Raw genomic sequence first — 22,395 nt, 5'->3', positions numbered from 1 at the left:
GAGGCTCAGAGAGCTCCCAGACTCCAGGCACTTACAAATGTGATGTTACGGTAGAAATGGAGATAGAGAAACGTGTACAAGATAGTTCTGTCTATTAATGCACTCCGTGTGTGGATTCATCCAGAAGTGGATGTCTTAGACGAGCCTATTCCCGAGTATGGCAGCTTTGGCCGACGTATGGCCTTTGGTTCTCTGTGACCACACTATACATCCTCCCAAACAGCAGGGAGCCTCCGGGTACCCAGCTCAGTAAAACCGTGCCCCTCGAATTTAATGATCATCTGATTCTATTAGAGGTGGAGTGTGAACGTAGGTGTTACATTCCAAAGGTTGAGAAGTGGATCGAGATGTGTAGAGAAGAGTGTAACTCGGACAGAATTGCTCCCGAAGTCTTGAGCTCCAGTCCAGACTCCACGATTTCACTTACCAGGTAGGTGATCTCTGCCAATTTACCTCATTCTTCTGAGCCTCAGTGTCCTCAAGTCTCAAATGATGATGCATAATAGTACTGACTAGAAATACGCGTAGACAAACAATTACAGCAGCATGTGTTTAATACTCTGGTAAGAATTCTGAGCGTTGCAGAAGAAATGTACACGAGTGTGGCAGATTACGTTTTCAAAAGCAGCAACAGTGTCCTCCCATCTCGCTTGCTCATCTACTGTGTGACCTTAATACTCTCTGCATTAAGGGTCAGACATCTTTGCTTCTCCCCCCTTGAGTCTGGGCTGGCTTATGACTTGCTGTAGCCAGTAGAATGTGGGGAGGTGATGTTGTGTGAGTCCTGAGGTGAGGCCAGGAAGGGCATCGTGGATTCCACCTTGCTTGCTGGAACTTCTCCCCTTGAGGTCTTTAGTCTTTGTGTAAGCGGTCTATTTGTCCCAAGGCCTCTGTGCTGTGAGGAAACTCAAACTAGCTCAGGCAGAGACACCACAGGGAGAGCTCTTGAGACTTTTTGGAGAGCATAAGAGATACCTGGCCACCCCCTCCCTAATGGTTGCATCCCCGCTGATATTCTAGCAACAGCCACTTTCTGACTGCAACCATGGGAAAGTTCCTGAGTGGGCACTATCCAGCTGAGCCCTTCTTGAATTCTTGGCCCACAAAGTCCTGGGCCAAACAGATGGAGGGTATAAGCCGTTATGTTTGAGGTGTTGTTACTGTTCAACAAAAGAGATCAGAACGGTAGGGCCCCTAACCTAGACTTGTAGGACCGGGAAGGCTTCCTCAGAAAAATAACATCAGAAATGACATCTTGAGGATAAGCAAGGTTAAGCGGTTGGGTGTGGTGATGGTACTCCAGTCAAGGACCCAAGCTGAGGGAGAGTGCCCACCCTACAGAGCCCATGGAACATTAAGGGGTAGTTAGGTGTTGTTTGAGCTTGCCAGAGAGGGGCAGGAGAGTCTCCGTGTGGAAGTAATGAGGGTATGGACGGTCACTGAAGGAGCTGGAAGGGGGTGAGGAATAACTGGAAGGGTAAGAGAGTAGAGCCCCTGAGGCAGCAGCGACGAGCAAAGGCGTTTCCGTGTTGTGCAGAGCGCGCAAAGTCCATGAACGAAGACCGGGAAAGGGGAGGCAAAGAGGTGAGAGAAAAGCCAGAGTGTGGGGTCCAGTCAGAAATGAGACGATTGTAAATAGCTGTCCTTGGTATCTGATAGCTACTGATTGGTCAGGGCAGCGAAGATCTAGGACACGTGTCTGCTTTTGAGTCGCACGAGGGGTGAAGGACATTGGCAACGGCAGCCTCGGTGCAGGAGCGGGGACAGGTCATGTTGCTGTGAGTTGAGTAGAGACGGGGTAAGAGTGTCATGTCAGCGCTGAGGAAGTGGCCAGTGTAGTTTGGCTGAAGAAGGACGGGATGGATGGCAAGAAGGCAAACTCTGGCTGCGGAACTGACACGACGGTGGAGAGGTTCTACCTTCACACTCTCCTCTCTACGGTCGCAGCCGCTTGAGGTGTGGCTAGTGCCACTGAGGAATGGAGCTTCAAGTTGTATTTCAGTTTAATTGACTTGATTGAAAAGAATACATGCGACGAAGGGTGATCATGGAAGAGAGGGCGGAGAGTACGGGATCTGTAGGAAGAGAAAGAGATTTTTTGAGGGAGTTTTTGTTTCTGGTGCTGTTAAGATAGTAGAGACTTGTGCACTTTTTTTTTTTTTAACGTTTATTTATTTTCGGAGGAGAGAGAGACAGAGGGCGGGTGGGGGAGGAGCAGAGAGAGAGGGAGACACAGAATCCGAAGCAGGCTCCAGGCTTCCAGCTGTCAGCACAGAGCCTGGTGCGGGGCTCGAACCCACGAGTCGTGAGATCCTGACCCGAGCTGAAGTCCGATGCCCGCTTGACTGAGCCACCCAGGCGCCCCCGAGACTTTTAAATACCGGTGAGTATTAGGCAGCAAAGAGGATCATTTGAAGTTGAAGGACAGGATCAGGGAAGGAATCAGTATGGTCTCTTGAGGAGAAAGGTCGTCGGTTGATGGGATCTAAAGCCGAGACGTATGCCTTGGCTTTTTGGAATGCTCGGGACCAGGGGCCGTGGGAGGGAAGAGGGGAAGGGAGTGTTGATGGCTTTGGATGCCGTCGGGTGTGTAGGCTGGTGGCAGGAAGCGGAGTGGGTTTCCAGCTGATGGATTCCGCGTTCTCTGCTGGGTGGAATTGAGCTCATTTGTTGCCACGGAGGGGAAGCGTGGTGAGGTGGAGGGTTCAGAGAGTTGGGGACATTTAACACAGCCTGGTGGAGAAGACGGAGTTGCCCAGTCTGTCTCAGATGCAGAGAACATCTGCGCCTTCAGGCTTTCGGATTCTGCAGCCACGGTTACTACTGACGCTGTTGCGACACGGGCCCACCCATGCCTCCCTCCTAGCACCTCGTCTCCGGACACTTGTCACCTCCATCTTTTAGCGTATTTATTCACCTGCCGGCTGTGTTGCTCTTGGCCACTTCCAGGTGTGCAGGACCCGTCACCTAAATTCATCCCTATTTCCCTGGCGCCCGTAGCACGATTCTGCTCCCACCAAGGAGGCTCGGGAAATGCTTGTTGAGTGAGGGAATGTGTGAGTGAAGAAAGAAGAGATGCGTGGCACTCAGGAAAACCCCTTCCCTGACTCAGGTTCACCTTCCTCATTCATATGCATGATTGGCTTCATTTCTATTTCACATTTCTGGCTTACACATAGCTGGAGCCTCTCCCTGTTCTAATGATGCTTCAGAGAGGCATAATGTAAAACCAACCGAAGTGATGCCGTATGGAAAAGAAGGGCTGCTATTTTTGAGACTGTTTTTTTTTCTTGCTAAAAATCTTTATTTTTGTGGAGTCCAGACGTGGCCTGAAAGCTGACACTTGGGGGGGGGGGTTCCTTTTTCCCCAGTGTAACTGACCTCACAGAGTTCCTGCTCTTATCCCTCATTCTCCAGGGTATAAACAAACACTGGGATTGGCCAGAGCCCTGACCTTCCGGATGATGAAGGCTCACTGGGGTTAAATTCTAACCAAGATCTTTCCCCTGGGTCTCAAATTCTATCATGTTGTGCTATATTTACCAATGATGTTACACTTTATCTTTATCTTAGCCAATATTTAACTTTTGTGGAGGGAAAACATGTCATGAATGCATTACTCATAAGTTTCCATATTTCCCAAAGATTTTGGCAAGTGGCAGAGATGAAACTTCTGGGGTCCTATTAATACAGTTGAACTGAAGCCAAGTGCCAAATTTTAGTGAATTCAGAGGGGTAGAAATGGGTTTGTGTGGAGGCTAGCGGAAATATGCTAAATGATTTCACATGGCTGGTTGATCAGTTATCAGCCTTCCCGTTGCAATGGTCTTCTTAGCTTGGGAATCAAACGGTTTTTAAAACAGGCAATTAAGAATGAAGAAAATGGGTCTTATTTACTGAAAATATGGGGAGCTCACCTCTTTTTTCCCCCAATTCCAGTCTCTGTTCAATTAAATATGTAGCTGCCAGTGGGAAGATGTAAGGATGGACTGAAATTTTTCATCATCCCATTTTTGTGCTAACACGTAAGCTTCTGAACCGGAACATCTTTGTGCGAATCAAATACCTCTTGGCATTGGTGGCTTGGGGACTGCCGAAACCCATAGTGTTTTAGCAAACTGAAATAGGCTGTTGAAAGAAGAATTTTTATTGATAAACACCCTTTAAAATTCATTATTTATACCGCAAGCTGAAATCCGACCATAGAAGCTCTTCTCTTGATTTCCCAAGCGACCTCATAAAAGGTTTGGGCTAACGTTCTGTAATTCCAAAATCCAAAGAAAATAAATTTTATCCAGATGCTGGGCTTGGGGATGTGTGTTGCATTACCAACAAAACCGAATATTTGTTTTTTTGGAAAATCTTACTACTGTATATAATTTAAAGTAAAGGTTATATCTGTTTCTTCTTTCTTGTCCAGTTTCTTGTTTTCAGCCTCCAATGCCACTTTCCCACTTCTGAGTCTCTGGCCTTTCCATGTTTGTCGACAGTGTGCATGATTAAAATGATATTTTCATATTTCAGTGTAGTTGGAGCTCCTTAAAGCAGGGGGTTGTAAGTGCAAAAAAAAAAAAAATAGATATGCAGTTCCCTAATGGCTTATTACCATCACATTTGCAATTCAGATCAGCTTCTAAATTGACTGAAATTTTTAAACACATAGCAGGCAGTTTAAACTAATGATTGTCTGGAGGTTCACATCTGACATGAACTAAGCTTCTGTTCAAAACAAATTGCAAATAATTCCTCCCTTAGAGTCAAAATGTCACTTTTAAAACTCCGTGTTATTGCTAGATTTTTGTCAGTTACACACAAAAAAAAATCTGCTTTTATCTGGAGTATTCTACCTTTGAAAGGATGGAGTGACACCATTTTCCTATTAAAAAAAATAACACAACAACATGTATCTGTATATATGGCTCCTCTACATCAGTTTCACTAGGACTCGCCCCCCTCCTCCCCCACTTCCCCCTTCAAAAATCCTAATTGTAAAGTAAAATACCCTGGGGGCAGTGGTAGGCCCAAGTTGCTTAGCAACCCTCAGCAGGTAGCGGGATTCAGCCGCAGCTGTTCTGATTCTTTCCTAAAGAACCTTCTTATTACTGTTTGTGTTAATCTTTAACCAGGCTTTTAAACTGCAGTCTTTCTCTCGCCGTCTCTTGTTGTTAGATTGAGGGGGCCTACTCAAATGTTGTCCCAGAGGTAATGGTATTAAGGGTGGCTGTTGAATGTTTGAAGAGTGATAAGCCCTAAAAGGAATTAGAATTGCATGTTCCAACTCACCTTCTTTTACATTCTTCAAAAATATCGTGAAAATTGTACCCTAATAGAAACAACGGTTGGTGTTGACACACAGCCTAAACCCGCTTTTGCTCCCCGGCTTATGGCTAAGGTGAGGCCGCTTCACTCTAACTGTTCCTTTTCAAAAGCCCCACCTTTTCCTGCAAAGACCACTTAAGGAATTCATTTAGAAGTTGTAGATAGCGGTTAGACTGATTCCTAAGTCTCTGGATTTAATTATGGGAGAGCTAGGTATGGATGGGTGGGTATAAAGACAGATTTAATAGGGCACTGGTGGATCTCCCTCTTCAAGGAAGTGTTTCTGTTGGGGGCTTCCTTGGACTTGAAGTTGACCAGTTCTTCAAGGATAAATCAGTGTTATGTGACAGGGAGGCACATTTAACTTTAATTAGCATGGGGACCTCATCGTTTCCGCTGTTACGAAGTTTGGACAAATTTCAGAGACCGCCCACAGCTGTTATTAGCCAGTGGCGGTAAGCTCATAAAACATTTTAAAATAAGGCTCTTTCTCCATTTCCGTAAAGCAACACAAGACAAAGTGAAGAAGGTCTTTTCTGAGGTCTTTTTACTCCCTTTCGCTCAGTAGATTAGAAAAAAGAAATCTTCACGGATGATTCACTCCCAGGACCTTCACTCCATGTCATTTAAAAGGAATTTAGGCCTTTTTCCATCATAGCATTTGGTTACAGACCTGGTCCTGTCCAACATAACATGTGCTTAATAGTACTGATTAACTGACTTGGAAATTGGAGAAAGGTCAGAGTATTTAAAGGAGATAACATTTTCATATTTTTCGGACCTTATTGAAGTTACTCCATATAGATATAATCTTCAAATTTTGGATCACACACACACACACACACACACACACACACACACACACACACTTATTAGCCTCCTGATTTCTGAATTCCATTGATATTCTCCTTTTTGTCTGAGGCTGTTTTAAAAATACTTTGATCTTATGTAAACAACCAAAAAGTATAACTTCTTACAAAGTTCAGTAGTTGTTACCGTCCAGTATCTATTGGGCTTTTGTGGATAAGTTCATTTTTATTCCTCTGAATACATCAAATGTGGGAAACGTACCTTATATTTCTGCTGGAGAAACGGAGACAGGGCACTTGTTACCACATTGTAGGCTGCGGTGTTTGGATGCCTTGGAGGTGTCATGATATCAGACAAGATCGGGCACATTCAGGGTGGTATGGCTGTAGACTGGAAGTCTCATGATAACAGGTAAGTGACCCTCTATGTAAGGCAGCATTCAGATTTCCACTGAGATCAGTTTTGCGTTCAGAATACCAGCGCCTTTTTTCTTCTTTCCAAGGAACGTTCGCCATACCATTTACAAATGATAAACCCTCTCTGTAGTTTTGATTTGTCTGCTGTTTAAACTCCAACCTCTGTCTTTTATCTTTCTCTTGCCCTAAGATAAATTATTTTGTTACATCAAATGATTGCCCAAGTGGGTCAATTAAGTTCTTAATACAGTTGGTGTTGATTATGATTTTCCTAATGAAAATATCGATGTGAAATCTTCAAGGCAACTTATAAAAGTAAACTCCTTGATGAGTTTAAAAGAAAATTCAGGAAAAAGAAGACTATTGATAAACATGTTGGTCGGTTTTATTCTATCAAAACTTAGTTTATCAAATAATAATTTGTCAAATGTCAGTAGGAGAGAATATCAGTTTAGAAAAGGGCGATTTGAGACAGTGTGTTTATGCCTAGATTGTGGATCCATTTTCATGGGGTTTGGCCTTTGTCTCTACAGTCAGAGGGAACATAGGTCCCATGCCTGAGATCAGTAGGTGCTGTGTTCCTGTTATATCCGGGCAGCTATCTGTGTCTACTCAGGGCAGACTGTTATGTGGACCTCGTGCCTGCCTGCTCCTCATTTATGCCCGGGATCTGTGGCTTCAAAACCATCAGTGCAGATGCCGGAACTATAGCCCCAACCCTGAGTGGGGTATTAGGTTGCAATGACCCACTGTGGGCTCTGTGGCTTCCATTGTGGCTCATTATTTAGGTATGAACACACATTTTTACTCTTTCCACCCTCACCCCCACCTTCAGTTTTTTCTTTGCTTGGTTTTTGTTTTTTGGGTTTTGTTGGACGAACGTAGATAGGAATAAAACACAATAGATTTTATTCCTCCTACGATATATTTTTGTTAAATGGAAAAGATCCTCAGATCAGTTTAGTCCCGAGTTTTTCAAGTGTGGCCCTACTGAGATTTTGGACTTTACATTTGGGCCAGTAATTGTTGGTGGTTGAGACTGTCCTGTGCATGGTGGAATGTCCAGCAGCACCCTGGCCTCTACCCACCAGATGCCCGTGGCACCTCCCCCTGTTGTGACAACGCAGAGTGTCTCCAGGCATTGCCAGATGTGCGTCGGGGCCCCCCAAGCACCCCCTGGTTTCGTCCTTGACTCAATGTGTGGTGACCAGGATAGCCTATCACCATCACCTATAATCTCAAGAGCCCCTGAATCGGAATCTGTGTTTTTAGTCAGATTTCCCAGGTGATTTCATACGAACATTATTGTGTGGAAAGTACTGATTATGTTCAGTAAATTTGGGCATATTCACTTCTTAGGCTGAGACAGCACAGTTCCAGAGGTTGAAATGTCATTGTAGCAGATTCCTCAGTCTGCAAGGTGATGTATATATTGGCAAATGTACTTAAAGCAAGCGCAATCGAAATACTTAAGAAAAATGAAAGGGCGTTGACTAAAAAGTCCTCCCCTCCAGTAATTATCAGACTGTCTTAGATTTTGATCCATTTTCTACCACATGATTATAAATGAATGATACTTGGGAAATGTTTCTGTATCTCCCAAGCTAATCTATATGGAACGCTAATGATAATGAATACTGTAATTTATCAGGTATACATTATGTACTAAGTGCTCTGCTACGTACTTTGATCCTGACGACAACTCGGTGAGGCATTCGCCTAATTCGACAGATGAAGAATCTAAGACTTCGAGAAATTAAGTACCTTTGTCCCGATCACAGATTTCTCCAAAGCGAAAGGCCCAGTATCCAGGCTCACGTTCTTGGCCATCTTCCTATTCCACTTCGCCTTCGAAGGGGAGAAGAAACCATAATGAACATTTTTTCCCAGCTAATTATGCCTATACAACATCCACACAGATTCTCAGCCCCAGGAACGAGCAGGGGGGAAGAATCATTATTTTTCTTTAAGGCTCTCTTTTGTTCTATCTTCTTAGGCAGGGGTCTCATTATACCTTGAGAATGTCTGAGTGTAGCCAACAGCTTGAGGTGAAGAGCAGAACTCCCCATTTCCATCCCTGTGCCCTGATAGAATTAGCCATCAGTGACAACAAAGCCACACGGTACATTGTAAGAGGCATCCTTGGAAAAGATCGTTTTGTCTCTTGTTTTTGAGATTTGCCCACGGAGTGCTAGGAATATGAACTATAGACTGCTTAGCTGGCCCAAGGCTTAATAAGTACACACAAACTGAGAAAGAAAATTACATGTGGCATTTACATGATTTAATTGGAAACTAATACCTCTGATTTTTTTTAAATTTTTTCCCTTCATTAGAGAACCCCTCTGCTTTTGCTTCTGATCCTTTCTTCAGCTGAACCTCTTCAACTCTATCACCAACCTATTTTTTATTCAACCTATATTCCGTCAGATGGTATTCCCAGCTTCCTTTTATCACCATGGTGACACCATGTGCTTATGCCTTTATTAAAAATTTATCTTAAATAGATCTTCTAGGAACTCGTCTTTTAGGCAATGACAGTTTTTCAGTTTCAAATCCACCCTAATGTCCAGATACTGGGAATTTGTGTGCAAATATTATTCCGCTATTACTATAAAGGGAAATAAAGCAAAATGTTTAAAATTAGCTTCTGTTCCTGCTAGTTACTTATGCGTGGAAAAGACATTTTATATGCATTCCATTCTTTCTTTCCAAGCCCACTTGTCACACATTCTTCCTAAAGAAGAACTTTATGTAGGCTTGAATGAGCTTATATGATCATCCATTATTGGCAAATTTTAAACTTTTAAAAGAGTGTCCAGAAATATATCCTATGAAAAAAAATCAGAAATGCTTATTGATAAAGATTGATATGGATCTCGTTGGCCTCATTTAAAAGCTTAAAAAGTACCTATATGTCCAGCAATGACAGAAAGATGAAATAATACTATAGCAGTGTGGTTGAACAATGTGCATTTCTTAAGAATGATATTACAAATAATTCAAATAATTTTAGTGGTGGGAAAAGGATTCTGTGTTAATTGAAAAAAGATACAAAACTTAGATGTGAGAAGATTTCTATCTTGATAATTATATCTATAGCTTTTTAGTTAAATATCTTTTGTTATATGTGTATTGATCTAATTACACAACTGAGTAAATGCCAGATGTTAATAATGGCTCTACCTGGTTGAGTAGTTTATGGGTGATTTTTATCTTTCTAAATCTTTTCTCTGTTTTCTGCAGTTTCTTTAGTGAGCATGAAATGCCTTTGAAATCAGAAAGAAAAAAAAAAAGGAGTATTTAAATATAAAATTAATTTAATTCTACCTGGATTGCACTAATATGATTAAGAGGTTCCTGGGATTTGCATATTTTTCTTATATTTAAAGAGTCTATTGTTACAGAAACTACTCTTAACCTGGTGCTTTTGTTTTAGAAGAGGGTTTCAAAACAATTATTCCAGATGAAGGACAGAGACTATTGTCTTCACCATGGATAATGAAAAATGAGTTACAAAGAGACAGGAACAAAATCAGGGGACATTGTCCCGAGTGTGTATAAATTAAATAGCTAATTTTCCAAAAGGTCAAATCTGGAGTCTGCAGATGGGTTTGACAATAGAAAAGATTGCAGGGATATTTTTCATTATAATTAAACAAAAATGCACTTAAATAAAGCAGAATGTAAGAAGGTGCTTTTCTGTGTGGATATGATAAATGGGTATTTGGGCGGGGGATTCTCGAAGGATGATGTTAGGGTAGTAAGAAAAAGGTTCAGAATTTGGCCACCGGAAACATGGGATTCTAGATTTGACTCTGCCATTATGAAGACTTGGACCCAAGTCTTCATTTAATCTCCCTTGACCTCGGTTTCTTCACTCATAGTACATGAAGGGTTTGATGAGATGCTGTCTAAAATCCCTTACGGCTGAGAGTCTGATTAACCCTACTGTGTCCCATGTTCTCATAGCACACATCAAATTGTGGGAGTTTCATTTCTGAAACTTGGGTCAATGTCCTTGCTGATCCTCGGTGAAAACAACTATGTAGGCATCTCTGGTGATGATAGGAATGCTTTGGTGGCCAGTCAGCTCTGTTATTCTCTCCACCTAAATGAAGCCAAGCAAAGCACACAAAATCTCTTCTTAATTTCCACCAAACAGTGCTTTTTCACTTAGAACGCTATGTACACATGTGGAAATATTTCATCTTTTATAAAATGCTAGTATAAATTTGTGATGAGGGCCAACAAATGGTGACAAGAGCTGTTCTGTTTTATGAATACAAGTATCTGTTAAATATATCTGATGTGCACTTGTATATATGAATGCATGTATTAAAAAGATAGTTAATTGTTAAGCCTAGATTAATGTATTTGTTTTTAAAGTAACTTTATTGAAGTACAATTGATATTTAACAAACTGCACATATTTTGAGTATATAATTTGGTAAGTTTGATACTTGGATATACACATAATCCCCCACCAAAACCAATTAGTAATCATAACACTACCCCAAAAAACAATGTCTTGTTTCCCGTTGTAATTCCTCTGCAAACGCGTACGTAGCATGAAGTTTGGTTCAGAGTTATTTTTTGTTCTTTGCAATGTGGATATCCAATTTTTCCAGCACTGTTTGTTAAAATGTTGTTGTTCCTGTCCCTTAAAACTTTGTTAAAAAGCATTTGATTCCCTGTGTGGGGTTTATTTCTGAAGTAAACAACTCTGTTTCATTGATATGGTTGTGCCCCTGTATGTTAATTCCACTTTGTCTTGATTCCTATAGTTTTATAATATGTGTTGAAGTTAGTATAAGCCCTTCACATTTGTTCTTTTATTTATCCTAAAGTAGTTTTGGATATTTTAGATCTTTTGAATTTTCATAGAAATGTTAGAGTCAGCTTGTTAATATCTAGAGGGAAGCCTGCTGAGACTTTTATTGGAAGTGCACCGAATGTCTAAATCAGTTTGGGGACATGTGGTACCCTGATGATATTGAGTTTTCTGATCTGTGAACACAGTGCATCTCTCCCATTTATTTAGGTGTTCTTTAATTTCTCTCTGCAAAGTTCTGGATTTCTCAGCATGCAGGTTTTGTATATCTTTTGTCATATTTGTATTTAAATCTTTCCTATTTTTGACACTTATATAAATAGTATTGCCTCTTTCAGTTTCACTTTCTGAGTATTTATTACCAGTCTATAAAATTACAATAGTTTGTTTTTGTTTTTGTTTTAGTATTGAACTTGGATCTCATGATCCTGTTAAACCCGATTTTTAGTTCTGGATTTTTGTGGGTAGATTTCATAGGATTTTCTATATAGATGGTCATGTCATCTGGAATTAGTGGTAGTTTAACTTCTACCTTTCCAATCTGGATGACTTTTATTTATTTTTTCTTATCTTATTGCACTGGCTTAAACCTCCGGTAAAATGATGAGTTCATGTGGTGACAGCAGATGTCATTTCTTTGTTAATATTTTAGGTGAAGAGCACTAAGTATTTCGCCACTAAGTATGCTGTCAACTGCACATTTTTTGTAGCTGTTATCATGTTGAAGTTTTCTTCTGGTGCAACTTTCCTGAGAGGTGTTTGTTTGGTTGGTTTTTTAAACCAGGAATGGATTTGAGTTTTGTCAATGTTTTTTTCTGCATCTATTGCAATGTGTGTGTGTTCATCAGTTAATATGGTGAGTGACATTGATTTTTTAATGTTAAACCAGACATATGCTGGATGCATTATCTTAAAAAATAGAGAGAGAGAGAGAGAGAGAGACAGACAGACAGACAGATGGATTTGATTTGCTATAGGGTTAAACACTTTTTGCATTTGTGTTCTCTTGGGATACTGGTTTGAGGTTTTTTATTCTTGTAATGTATTTGATTTTGGATCCAGAGTGATGCTGTTATCACAAAATCAGTTGAGATGTATGTTTTATTTCTTCCCTCAGTGTCTGAAAGAACTGACTACTAAAAATCCATGTGGATGGAGTTTTCTTTGTAGGAAGATTTGAAGTTAACAAATTTAATTTCTTAATAGATACAGTGCTGTACAGTCTGTTTCTTCTTCTGTGACCTTGAGTAGCTTGCGTCTTAAGGCATTTGTCCATTTCATCTAGTTCTCAAACTTACAGGCATAAAGTTTATAATATTTTTATTAGGCGTTCCAGTTATCAGTTCATTACCTCTCAGCTTAAAATCTACTGTTCTTTACCTGCTCTGTGAGCTTTGAACATTTCTCCTTTGCAGCAATTGTGATAATAAGCTTTGTCGAAAGAAGGCACTGGAGGGCATTATGGAGAAGTGAAGTTTCTTCCTGGTTGCTGTTGGGAGTCCGTGCTCCATGTATATTTTCCCATTTTTGCAGCGAGGGCTTTTGAGCAAAGAATTCTGGCACCTGAGTTAAAGGATGATTGAATAGAACTATAAAGATAGAGATATCCGGGGAGAGATAGCGATTTATCTCCGGAGAGCTATTTGTTTACATTTGTTTATACTCCAGGTGGTTATATAGAAGGGAGAGAGGAGGGGATCTCCAGAGAGGATTTGTTTATATTCTGGAGCAAAGGTCTTTCTAAAGGGGAGGATGGCTCGTCTGCCAGCAGCCCCGTATACGCTTTGAGTTTGTTCATTTTCGAGTTCTTCTCTTGTGGGGCAAAGCCCCTTTTTGTGCACAGGGTGCGTGTGTACAGGGCATCGCAGTGCATTTTCCTTTGGACATTTGGGACAGTTTGCACATGTGGAAATAGAGCACGGGATGCCCCGCTGCATCGCCGTGCGGGGGAACGGAGGCACGAGGAAGGGACGCCCCGTTCTGTATGTAAAAGGTCTATCCCGCGAAGAAGACACTTCCCATGCTCACAGGTGCACGCCCCCCCCCCCCCCAACGTACTTGTGTATACGCGCACGTACACATACGGAGACATCTGTGGCAGGCTGGCTCGTCAGCCTGCAGGTCTGGTAACATTTCAGCTCGCTTGCAGTTGCAGACGTCACAGTTCCAGCGTGCTGTGCTGCGTCTGTGCCCCTGCTGCGCGGTTGTCAGCCTCGTGTCGCCCCCGCCGCTGTGCGCACTCACCGTGGTGCTGCTGACACGGGCACCATATGCTCCGGGTGTCACTCAGCCTTTTTGATCCACAGGGTCCCAGCGCTCCAACCTCCTCTGCACAAGCTCCCCCCAGCCTCTTCCCGTGTGTATTCCGCGGGGTCATTCTCCACAGCCTTCCTGACATAGACACTGCGTATCCCAGCTTTTTTTTTTTTTTTCTGCATCTATTGAAATTGTGTGTGTGTGTGTGTGTGTGTGTGTGTGTGTGTTCGTCAGTTAATACGTGAATGACCTTGATTTTTTTTTAAAGTTTATTTTGAGAGAAAGTACAAGTGGGAGAGGGGCAAAGAGGGGGAGAGCAAAAATTAGCACTGTCAGCGCAAAGCCCCACGCAGGGCTTGAACTCCTGAACCATGAGATCATGACCTGAGCGGAAATCAAGAGCCAGAGAGAGGTTCAACCAACTGAGCCGCCCAGGTGCCCTTGACTTTGATTTTTAATGTTAAACCAGACTGATATTCTGGGATAAACTCCACTTAGTTTAGCACCCCACGCCTTCGGTGTGTGCACCCCCAACACCTTGACTCCTTTTGTACTCTCATTCACCAGCATTGTTTCACCTGCAACTGTGAGACTGTGGTTGGTCATTCCCTCCCTCCCTCCCTCCTTCCTTCCTTCTCCTTAGCATCTCTGGCTTAGGTAACCCAGTTATCTTCTCTGTCATGGGGTGGTCGGTAAGACCGACTTTCCTTTTTTTAAAAATTTTTTTTAAACGTTTATTTGTTTTTGAGACAGAGAGAGACAGAGCATGAACAGGGGAGGATCAGAGAGAGAGGGAGACAATCTGAAACAGGCTCCACGCTCTGAGCTGTCAGCACAGAGCCTGACGCAGGGCTTGAACTCACAGACTGCTAGATCAAGACCTGAGCCCAAGTCGGACGCTTAACTGACCGAGCCACCCAGGTGCCCCAAAACTGACTTTCCAATAAGGTCTGTATTCAGGCTTGAAGAAGGCATGGTTTCCAAGTTTATTCCTCCTTGAATACTCTTCCTCCAACTTACTTTTGTTTTTGTAGAGTTTTCCTTACATCTTTCTCATTGCCCTTCATTATATTCCTTTTTAGAGTTAGGCAGCTTTTATTTATGAAAGACTCTTAAATTAGTTGTCCCATGCCATTCATTCATATAAAGTACAGTGACCCTGCAGGGCCATAGGGAGAAGAGCTCACAAAACTCAGTCATTTATTATTATTTATATCAGAACTTCTCTGTTCGACTGTGTGTTTTCTGTGCCCCGATTAGATTTGGACTGATATTTGACTTATAAAAACAAAATTGTAACTGACATACAATAAATGTATTTTTTTAAGTTTTGTGTATTTATTTTGAAGGGGGGAGAGAACAAGGGAGGGGGCAGAGAGAGAGGGAAAGAGAGAATCCCAAGCAGGCTCCACACAGGCAGTGCAGAGCCCAACACGGGGCTTGAACCCACAAACTGCGAGATCGTGACCTGAGCCGCAACAAGAGTTGGCACTTAACTGAGCCATCCAGGTGCCCCCGGCCCCAAACATTTCTTAATGTCAAATTTAGGGATCACAGAGAAGCTGGGCCAGTGGTACGTTTAGTTTGGGTTCATCGTATCGGTTGATGTGATTCCCTTTCTTGTATAGTTAAGTCAGTGCTGGTCACCTTGCTTTAGGAATGACTTCTGGGATTACTTCTGTGTACCTGTTGTCATCTGCTTCTCAGTGGGAAGTATCAAAGCCATGTGAACATGTACTGTGGCAGTAAGCCTGGACCTCTGTGGCTACCGGAGGAAAAATACGGTTTACAATATATAAATGTAGAGATCCAGGACCTTGTCTGCACAAAATTGTTCCAGATTCCATATTCATGTGTGCAAGGACCTGATACAGGTTTTCCCAAGTTACTAGCAAAACTTTAAATTACTGATAATGCATCAAAAAGCAAAAAGGGGCCTTTCTGAACTATTAATAGAAAATAACATTTAAAAAAAATTTTTTTTTTCAACGTTTATTTATTTTTTTGGGACAGAGAGAGACAGAGCATGAATGCGGGAGGGGCAGAGAGAGAGAGAGACACAGAATTGGAAACAGGCTCCAGGCTCTGAGCCATCAGCCCAGAGCCCGATGCGGGGCTCGAACTCACAGACGGCGAGATCGTGACCTGGTTGAAGTCGGACGCTTAACCGACTGCGCCACCCAGGCGCCCCGAAAATAACATTTTATTAACCATGTTCAAGTAGAGACTAAATTAGCTATCTAACATCTTTACAACAGGGAATCAAAGAGGTTGGGACCAAAAAAAAATGTAGGCAGAACTTACTGCGGTTACCACAGAGTCTGACAGGTTATTAATACACATGTTTGTTTTCCTTGAGTTTATTATGTTTGTGGTATTGGTCCAGCTTTTACATTTTGAAATCTGTTGCATTTTACTGGTTTCGTTTCAACGGTTTATGTTTATACCTAATTTTATATCCACCATTTTGTATTTTTCTCTTAAAGTAGGAACCCCGAAATGTATGAGCTTCTAGTCTCACATGAACTGTGTCCGTCCTTGCCTCCGAATCTTGTTTTACTTGGTCATGTCCTACCTAGCAAGTGAATTACCCAGTGCGTGGTATTGTTCATGATATTAGAGACTATGTAGAGATTTTGAATATAAATATTGATGATGATGATGATGGTGTCAGGGCTGGCCATGTTGACCATAATAGCAGTGATGATAATGAATGGCTTTTTCTTTGAATCACAGATCAAACTAAATCCATTAACCACCTTTTGTAGAGACACATCAAAGATTTCTTTTTGTTTGCTCAGAATTATACCTACTGCAATTTAAACGTACTTGGTCTTTGTCCTCACTCAACAGTGAGAACCTCTGGTCAGCATTTGCTGTGTATCTCTTGATGTGGTTGAGGTCTATATTTCATCAACCCAAAATCAGAGCACACAATTTTCCCCTGGTTATACATTTATGGTATTAAACAATATAGTATTTCAAGCTTTATGAAAACATCTGGTTAATTTATATTTGCTCATATACTTAAAGAATTGCCTTTAGTATAGAAAACACATGAGAATTAAGTACGTACTTCACATACATATCAAAGTACGTGAAAATTGAACCGGAAAATTGGGGACAATGTTATTTAGAATGATATTTGTCTAGTCTTCGATAATTATGTTTTCAGGTGTGTTTTTCCATTTAAGGGTTAGCGTTGAGATTCGTGGCTTCAGACATATTTTAGGCTCAAGACAAAGGTTAGACATTCTTTTGTGTATTAGGCCTTGAGAATTATTCAACACAGCATAGAAGTCAACTCCTAAGTATGCTGTTATCATATTTAATTTATGACAGTGTATTGTTTTTAGATGTGTATCTTGCTTTTTTTCTTCATGTGTATCTTCCTACTTTGAATAGACTCCTTCTTGTCTCTCCCTTTGTCATTTTTTTTTTCAGTCAGATTGCTCAATCTGAAAACAAAGAGCTCTTTGATAATGCACTAGAAAAAAGGGTTAAAGGATGGTTTCGAACAAATTCAAGAAAGAATGATCCAGTTCCCGCTTGGAGAAGGACACACGAGCTGAATCCAGTGGGGCTGTGGGACCTGGGGAGGAAATTGTGAGTACTTGCTCTTGATTGAGAATCATTATCCTCCTGTTGTCTAGGAAGATGATTGTTATAATTAGCAACAAATGTCATGGGGAACTATAATTTACTTCACCCTGTAGCAACTGATAGTTTACCTTTTTCAGTGCCCTTTTCTACCTAGCCACCAGGTCACTCTCTTCTCCCCACCCCTCTATAACAATAAAATATAGACTAAAATATATTTGTCTTACAGTCTTACATATTGATGTACACTTACAGCAATAATCTGACTATAAATTTTTTATAAGTAATTGAATGGACGCTCACCCAAATTTTAGACTCTTTTATAGTTAAAATTCCTACAAGAAACGAGAAACCATGAGTTTGCATAATAGGTACACAGGAGGGGTTGTTAGAGATATTTTAGGACTCTGCCTCATTAATTTTATTACTAAGTATACCATAAAGGGATGTTACTTATGGTGTTGAACAGTGCTTTTTAAACAGAATTTTAATATCTTTTGGATTTTATTTGTGGTGTACTTTTTCAATTTCATTTTGAACTTATTATGGTTATCCAATAGAATTATATGTAACTCTCGAGTTAAATTTTAAAAACAGAATGCAAAGCACCATAGTTTATAAAGCATCATATAATTAGTTGTGAAGAATATTGAGCGAGCATGAACCCGTGCTAGGTATTTACTATATGAGAGTCATAATCGTTCAGTTGTCTTTAAATGAAAATAACTCAAGTGATCTTTTGAAACGTGTCACTATTTGGGACTTCATACCATATCCAGGTGAACAAGCCCCAGTGTGTATTTTTAAAAAGCACAGAATATTATATTTAGAGTAGTAATGAAATGAAAGAAGTCATTGAAATAAATACATAGTGGATAAATCTAGGCCAAAGATAAAAGCTTTCCACGCCGAGGAGGGATGTGAATAATGTCTCATAACGATATATTTTTATCTGAGTGTGGCATTTTACAGGAGTCCCCCCATTATCTGCACTTTGACTTTCTGCAGTTTCAATTCCTGGTGGTCAACCAAGACCCGGAAACAGATGATCCTCCTGGCAAACCGTCGGAAGATCAGTAGCAGCCTGACGCTGTGTCACAACGCCTACGTCATTCACCTCATTTCATCGCGTCATGTAAACATCTTATCATCTCCCATCATCACAGGAAGGGTGAGTACAGTATAATATATTTTGGGACAGAGATCACATTCACTTAACTTTAACTATGGCGTATTGTTGTAATTGTTCTATTTCATTAGTCACCATTATTATCGTGTCTAACTTAGAAAGTAAACTTGACCATAGGTGTGTATATATAGAAAAAAGTGTATGTAGGGTTTGGTATTATCCGTTGTTTCAGGCATCTGCTGGGGTTCTTGGAACATAGAAGAGGAGATTGCCGTATTTCTTTGACTACCACAGTTCTCGGACGAATAGTCAACATCTTATTTTGATGTCTCTACTTTATAGCCTTATGACCTAAATTCATTCTATATGTTTTCACTGAGACTCTGCTCTACAATATCATTAACATATTGTTTTAACCATGTGCAGTGGCCTTTGCTCAGTGTTCATTCTCCATAGCATCTCTGTCGATTTCAATATTTTTTGACTATTCCCTGCTTCTCTAAACAGTTGGCTTTTATGGCATTGATTCTGATTTGTCTTCTCTCATCTGGGTTGCTCCTTATCTTGGTACTTGTCTTTTACACTCTTCTAAATGTGCGTGTTCTGTAATGCCTGTTTCTAGAACATTTGCTCTTTTCATCCTTTTTAGGGGAATATCTGTTTTCTAGGCCTCAACCATTTCTCTGTGGGCGAGACTATGATAACCGGTATTTTTTTCCCATCTCTAGAATTGTCTTCTTGAGATTCCTAGAGTCAAGGGAAATGAGAGAGAACTAAAAATATTAAGGATGTCTTGTGAGATCAGAAAACTATCTAGTTGTAAATTTGGAACTCCAGAAATAAGTGGAACAATGGAGATTTAGTTGGTAGAAACAAAAATGAAGCTGGAGTTTATGTTTTTATTCTTGTGCTCATTTGAAAGAAGATTCTTTTCAATATACATTTTTATCCTTCATGCTTAATTTCAGAGTTGGTTCATATGTTGGTGTGTAGCTTTTTGCTAAAGATCAATCGAATATATACCATATCCAACTATTTTGAAGTAATTAGTTCAGGTCCTAAGCAGAGGTACATGGTTTCTCAGGTGATGGAAAAATTCAATTACTATTTATAGTGAAAGTTGCACTTGGACAAGTCCATTAATTTATCACCACTTACTAATTTCGCTGGTATTGATTACCGTATTTATAAAGTGGTTTTAAGCTGTATACTCAGAGTGCCTGGATGTCAGGTAACACTCCTTCCTTCATTTATTTTTTTATAGGACTTTTTTTTTTTTTTTACCATTTATTATTATTTTTTTTTTCAACTTTTTTTTTAATTTTTTTTTATTTTTGGGACAGAGAGAGAGAGAGAGAGAGAGAGCGAGCGAGCGAGAGCATGAACGGGGGAGGGGCAGAGAGAGAGGGAGACACAGAATCGGAAACAGGCTCCAGGCTCTGAGCCATCAGCCCAGAGCCTGACGCGGGGCTCGAACTCCTGGACCGAGAGATCGTGACCTGGCTCAAGTCGGACGCTTAACCGACTGCGCCACCCAGGCGCCCCACCATTTATTATTTTTAAGGGAGGGAGAGAGAGAGAGAGAGAGCGCGCACAACAGAGGGACAGAGAGAGAGGAAGACACAGAATCCGAGGCAGGCTCCAGGCTCTGAGCTGTCAGCACAGAACCCGATGCAGGTTCGAACTCAGAAACCGTGAGGTTGTAACCTGATTCAAAGTCAGACACTTAATTGACTGAGCCACCCAGGAAACCCCCTTTATTTATTGATGTTTCTTTATTTTGAGAGGTGGGGGGACGGAGGGGGGGAAGAGAGAGGAGCAGAGAATCCCAAGCAGCTTCCTCACTGTCAGTGCAGAGCTCAGTGTGAGGCTTGAACCCACGAACCATGAGATCATGACCTGAGACAAAGCCAAGAGTCAGATGCTTGACAAACCAAGCTGCCTAAGGAGCTCTGGTGTCTCTTCCTTTATATGTTTGCTTGATGAGTTCACTTGCTGAGGCCTGATGAACGCATTTCCACAGGTTCATTTTCCTGATTACTGGAGCCACAGAGACAAAATCTATACATTCTAATTATGTAGGATTGCCCCATAAATTCTAGATTTTTTAAACCATATTGTTCTTATACATGGATAGAATTTAGAGCAAAGAAACAACCAGAAACACAAAGAAACTCTGAGAGATGGAAACTCAGCCCCAAGTTGGGTTTCTGTGTCCTGAGTGAAATGTGACTGTAAGACAATGAGATTGTTTCTTCCATGTGATTGTGAAATTAGTCACATTATCTTAAACTCCTACCCTGACTGTTCTTGTCACCATAAAAAGTACAAAGAATACTCTCATTTGCTGCCTAAAGCTTGATTTGGCTAATGAAGAAAATATTTCCGGGCCACCTCTTTGCCATTGGAAGACATCGTGTACAAAAGCTTTGCAGTTACTTCTGAGAAGTTAGAGCATATTTGCTTAACAGATTAATCTCCCTCAATTTCCTTTTGTTCACATTTGCTTCTTTTGCTTCTCTATCAGTTTCCGTCTTGTCCACGTTGTTTTGGTAATGATTGTTGAGCACAATGTCCGGACTCTGGATCCTTCAGTAGATTTCAGCAACATGGTGTTCATTACAGAAAACTGTGAACCCGCATGGACCCTCCACTCTGTCTCTGAGCCTTATGGGCCTTTGGCTGTTTCTTTTGTCCTGTAAATTTGAAGGGACAATTCCACAAATAATATTTTCTTCTTTCTTAAGTCATTTTCTGAACTGGAAATACCTGCATATCTACATATGGCCTTCATCATAGGTGGAAAATGTATTGGAGTAAAGAATAACTTTTGGTGGAAATAAGAAATATCTTAAAAGAAGTAAGATATCTTAAATATCTTAGAGTACATCTAATGAGACAAAATCATTAATGTTATCGAATATTTTCAATAAAAAGATTGTAATAGAAAATTGATGTTACAGTAAACACTTTGAGAAAATTGCTACACTAGAAATTTTGAGATGAGAGTTTAAGAAATTTATTTGAATATATATTTTTTATGTTTATTTACTTTTGAGAGAAAGAGAGTGGGGGACAGAGGATCCAACGTGGGCTCTGCACTGACAGCAGAGAAATTGATACGGGGCTCAAACTCAGGAATCATGAGATCATGACCTGAGCCCAAGTTGGACACTTAACCTACTGAGACACCCAGGTGTCCCTTGAATATTTTTACTTAATTTGCTCCTATTAAGGTTATTTAAATACTTAGATTCAAATGGTGAGTAAATCAGAGCACTGTGAGTTAGCAAATATTAGAAGACTTAAAAAATACACCATATTCATATCCCTGCTAAATTCATTCTCTGTTCTAGAAGCTGCCAAAACATAAAGTAATACTATGATAAATCTCTTGAGGGGTATTTTGGGATATAATAATTGGAGAAAATGATTTCTTTATGATATAAGGCAAAAACATTAAGATATTAAGAGTAAATACTTTCACAAAAGATTCAAATTCTAAACAAATGAATAGACTGCTCAGTTATATTCAATGTGTACTAAAATTTTGAATCTCATTTTATTTCACAGTTAGACTTTCTCTGATAGTTTTCGAAAAAACAGCAAACAACCCCTTCTCCCCTCAACATACTAAAAAGCCAACACTTTAACGGAAATCCACTTAATTTTATTTAAAAAATTTTAAGGGTATTTGAGAGTTATACTCTCCAATTCTATTTCAAAGTAATAGAAACGTAAGTACACAATATATTTATTTCCTTGTCCTCCAGATCTTCCACTGATTAGATTATTAGTTATCTGATTAAAGAGGTACACCAGTTTTTTGCTTTCATTTTTAAAATAAAGCAGACTACTTAATCCCATACCGTATGTAAAGAGAAAACAGGCTCGCAAGTCAATTCTATTGTACATCTAAAGCAGACTTGAGGGGCGCCTGGCTGGCTCAGTTGGTGGACCGTGAGACTCTCAATCTCAGGGTTGTGAGTTTGAGCCCCACATCGGGTGTAGGTATTGCATGGAAATAAAAT

General features: G+C 40.6%; 1 protein-coding gene across 2 annotated transcripts in view; it reads left to right on the top strand.

Moving 5' to 3' along the window:
• The window catches only part of LOC123385663, a 509,548-nt gene that overhangs the window by 378,919 nt on the left and 108,234 nt on the right, over positions 1-22,395 (top strand). For both annotated transcript variants that reach the window (XM_045058524.1, XM_045058525.1), the window contains 3 exons: positions 330-430; positions 17,080-17,241; positions 18,244-18,406. In XM_045058524.1, coding sequence (XP_044914459.1) covers positions 348-430; positions 17,080-17,241; positions 18,244-18,406 — 408 coding nt within the window. In that variant the 5' untranslated portion in view covers positions 330-347. The remainder of the gene's footprint in view (positions 1-329; positions 431-17,079; positions 17,242-18,243; positions 18,407-22,395) is intronic.

The sequence above is a fragment of the Felis catus genome, chromosome B2, assembly GCF_018350175.1.
Source record: "Felis catus isolate Fca126 chromosome B2, F.catus_Fca126_mat1.0, whole genome shotgun sequence".
NCBI classification, from domain to species: domain Eukaryota; kingdom Metazoa; phylum Chordata; class Mammalia; order Carnivora; family Felidae; genus Felis; species Felis catus.
The sequence above is the reverse complement of the archived record's forward strand: the minus strand, read 5'-3'. Positions and strand labels throughout refer to the sequence as shown.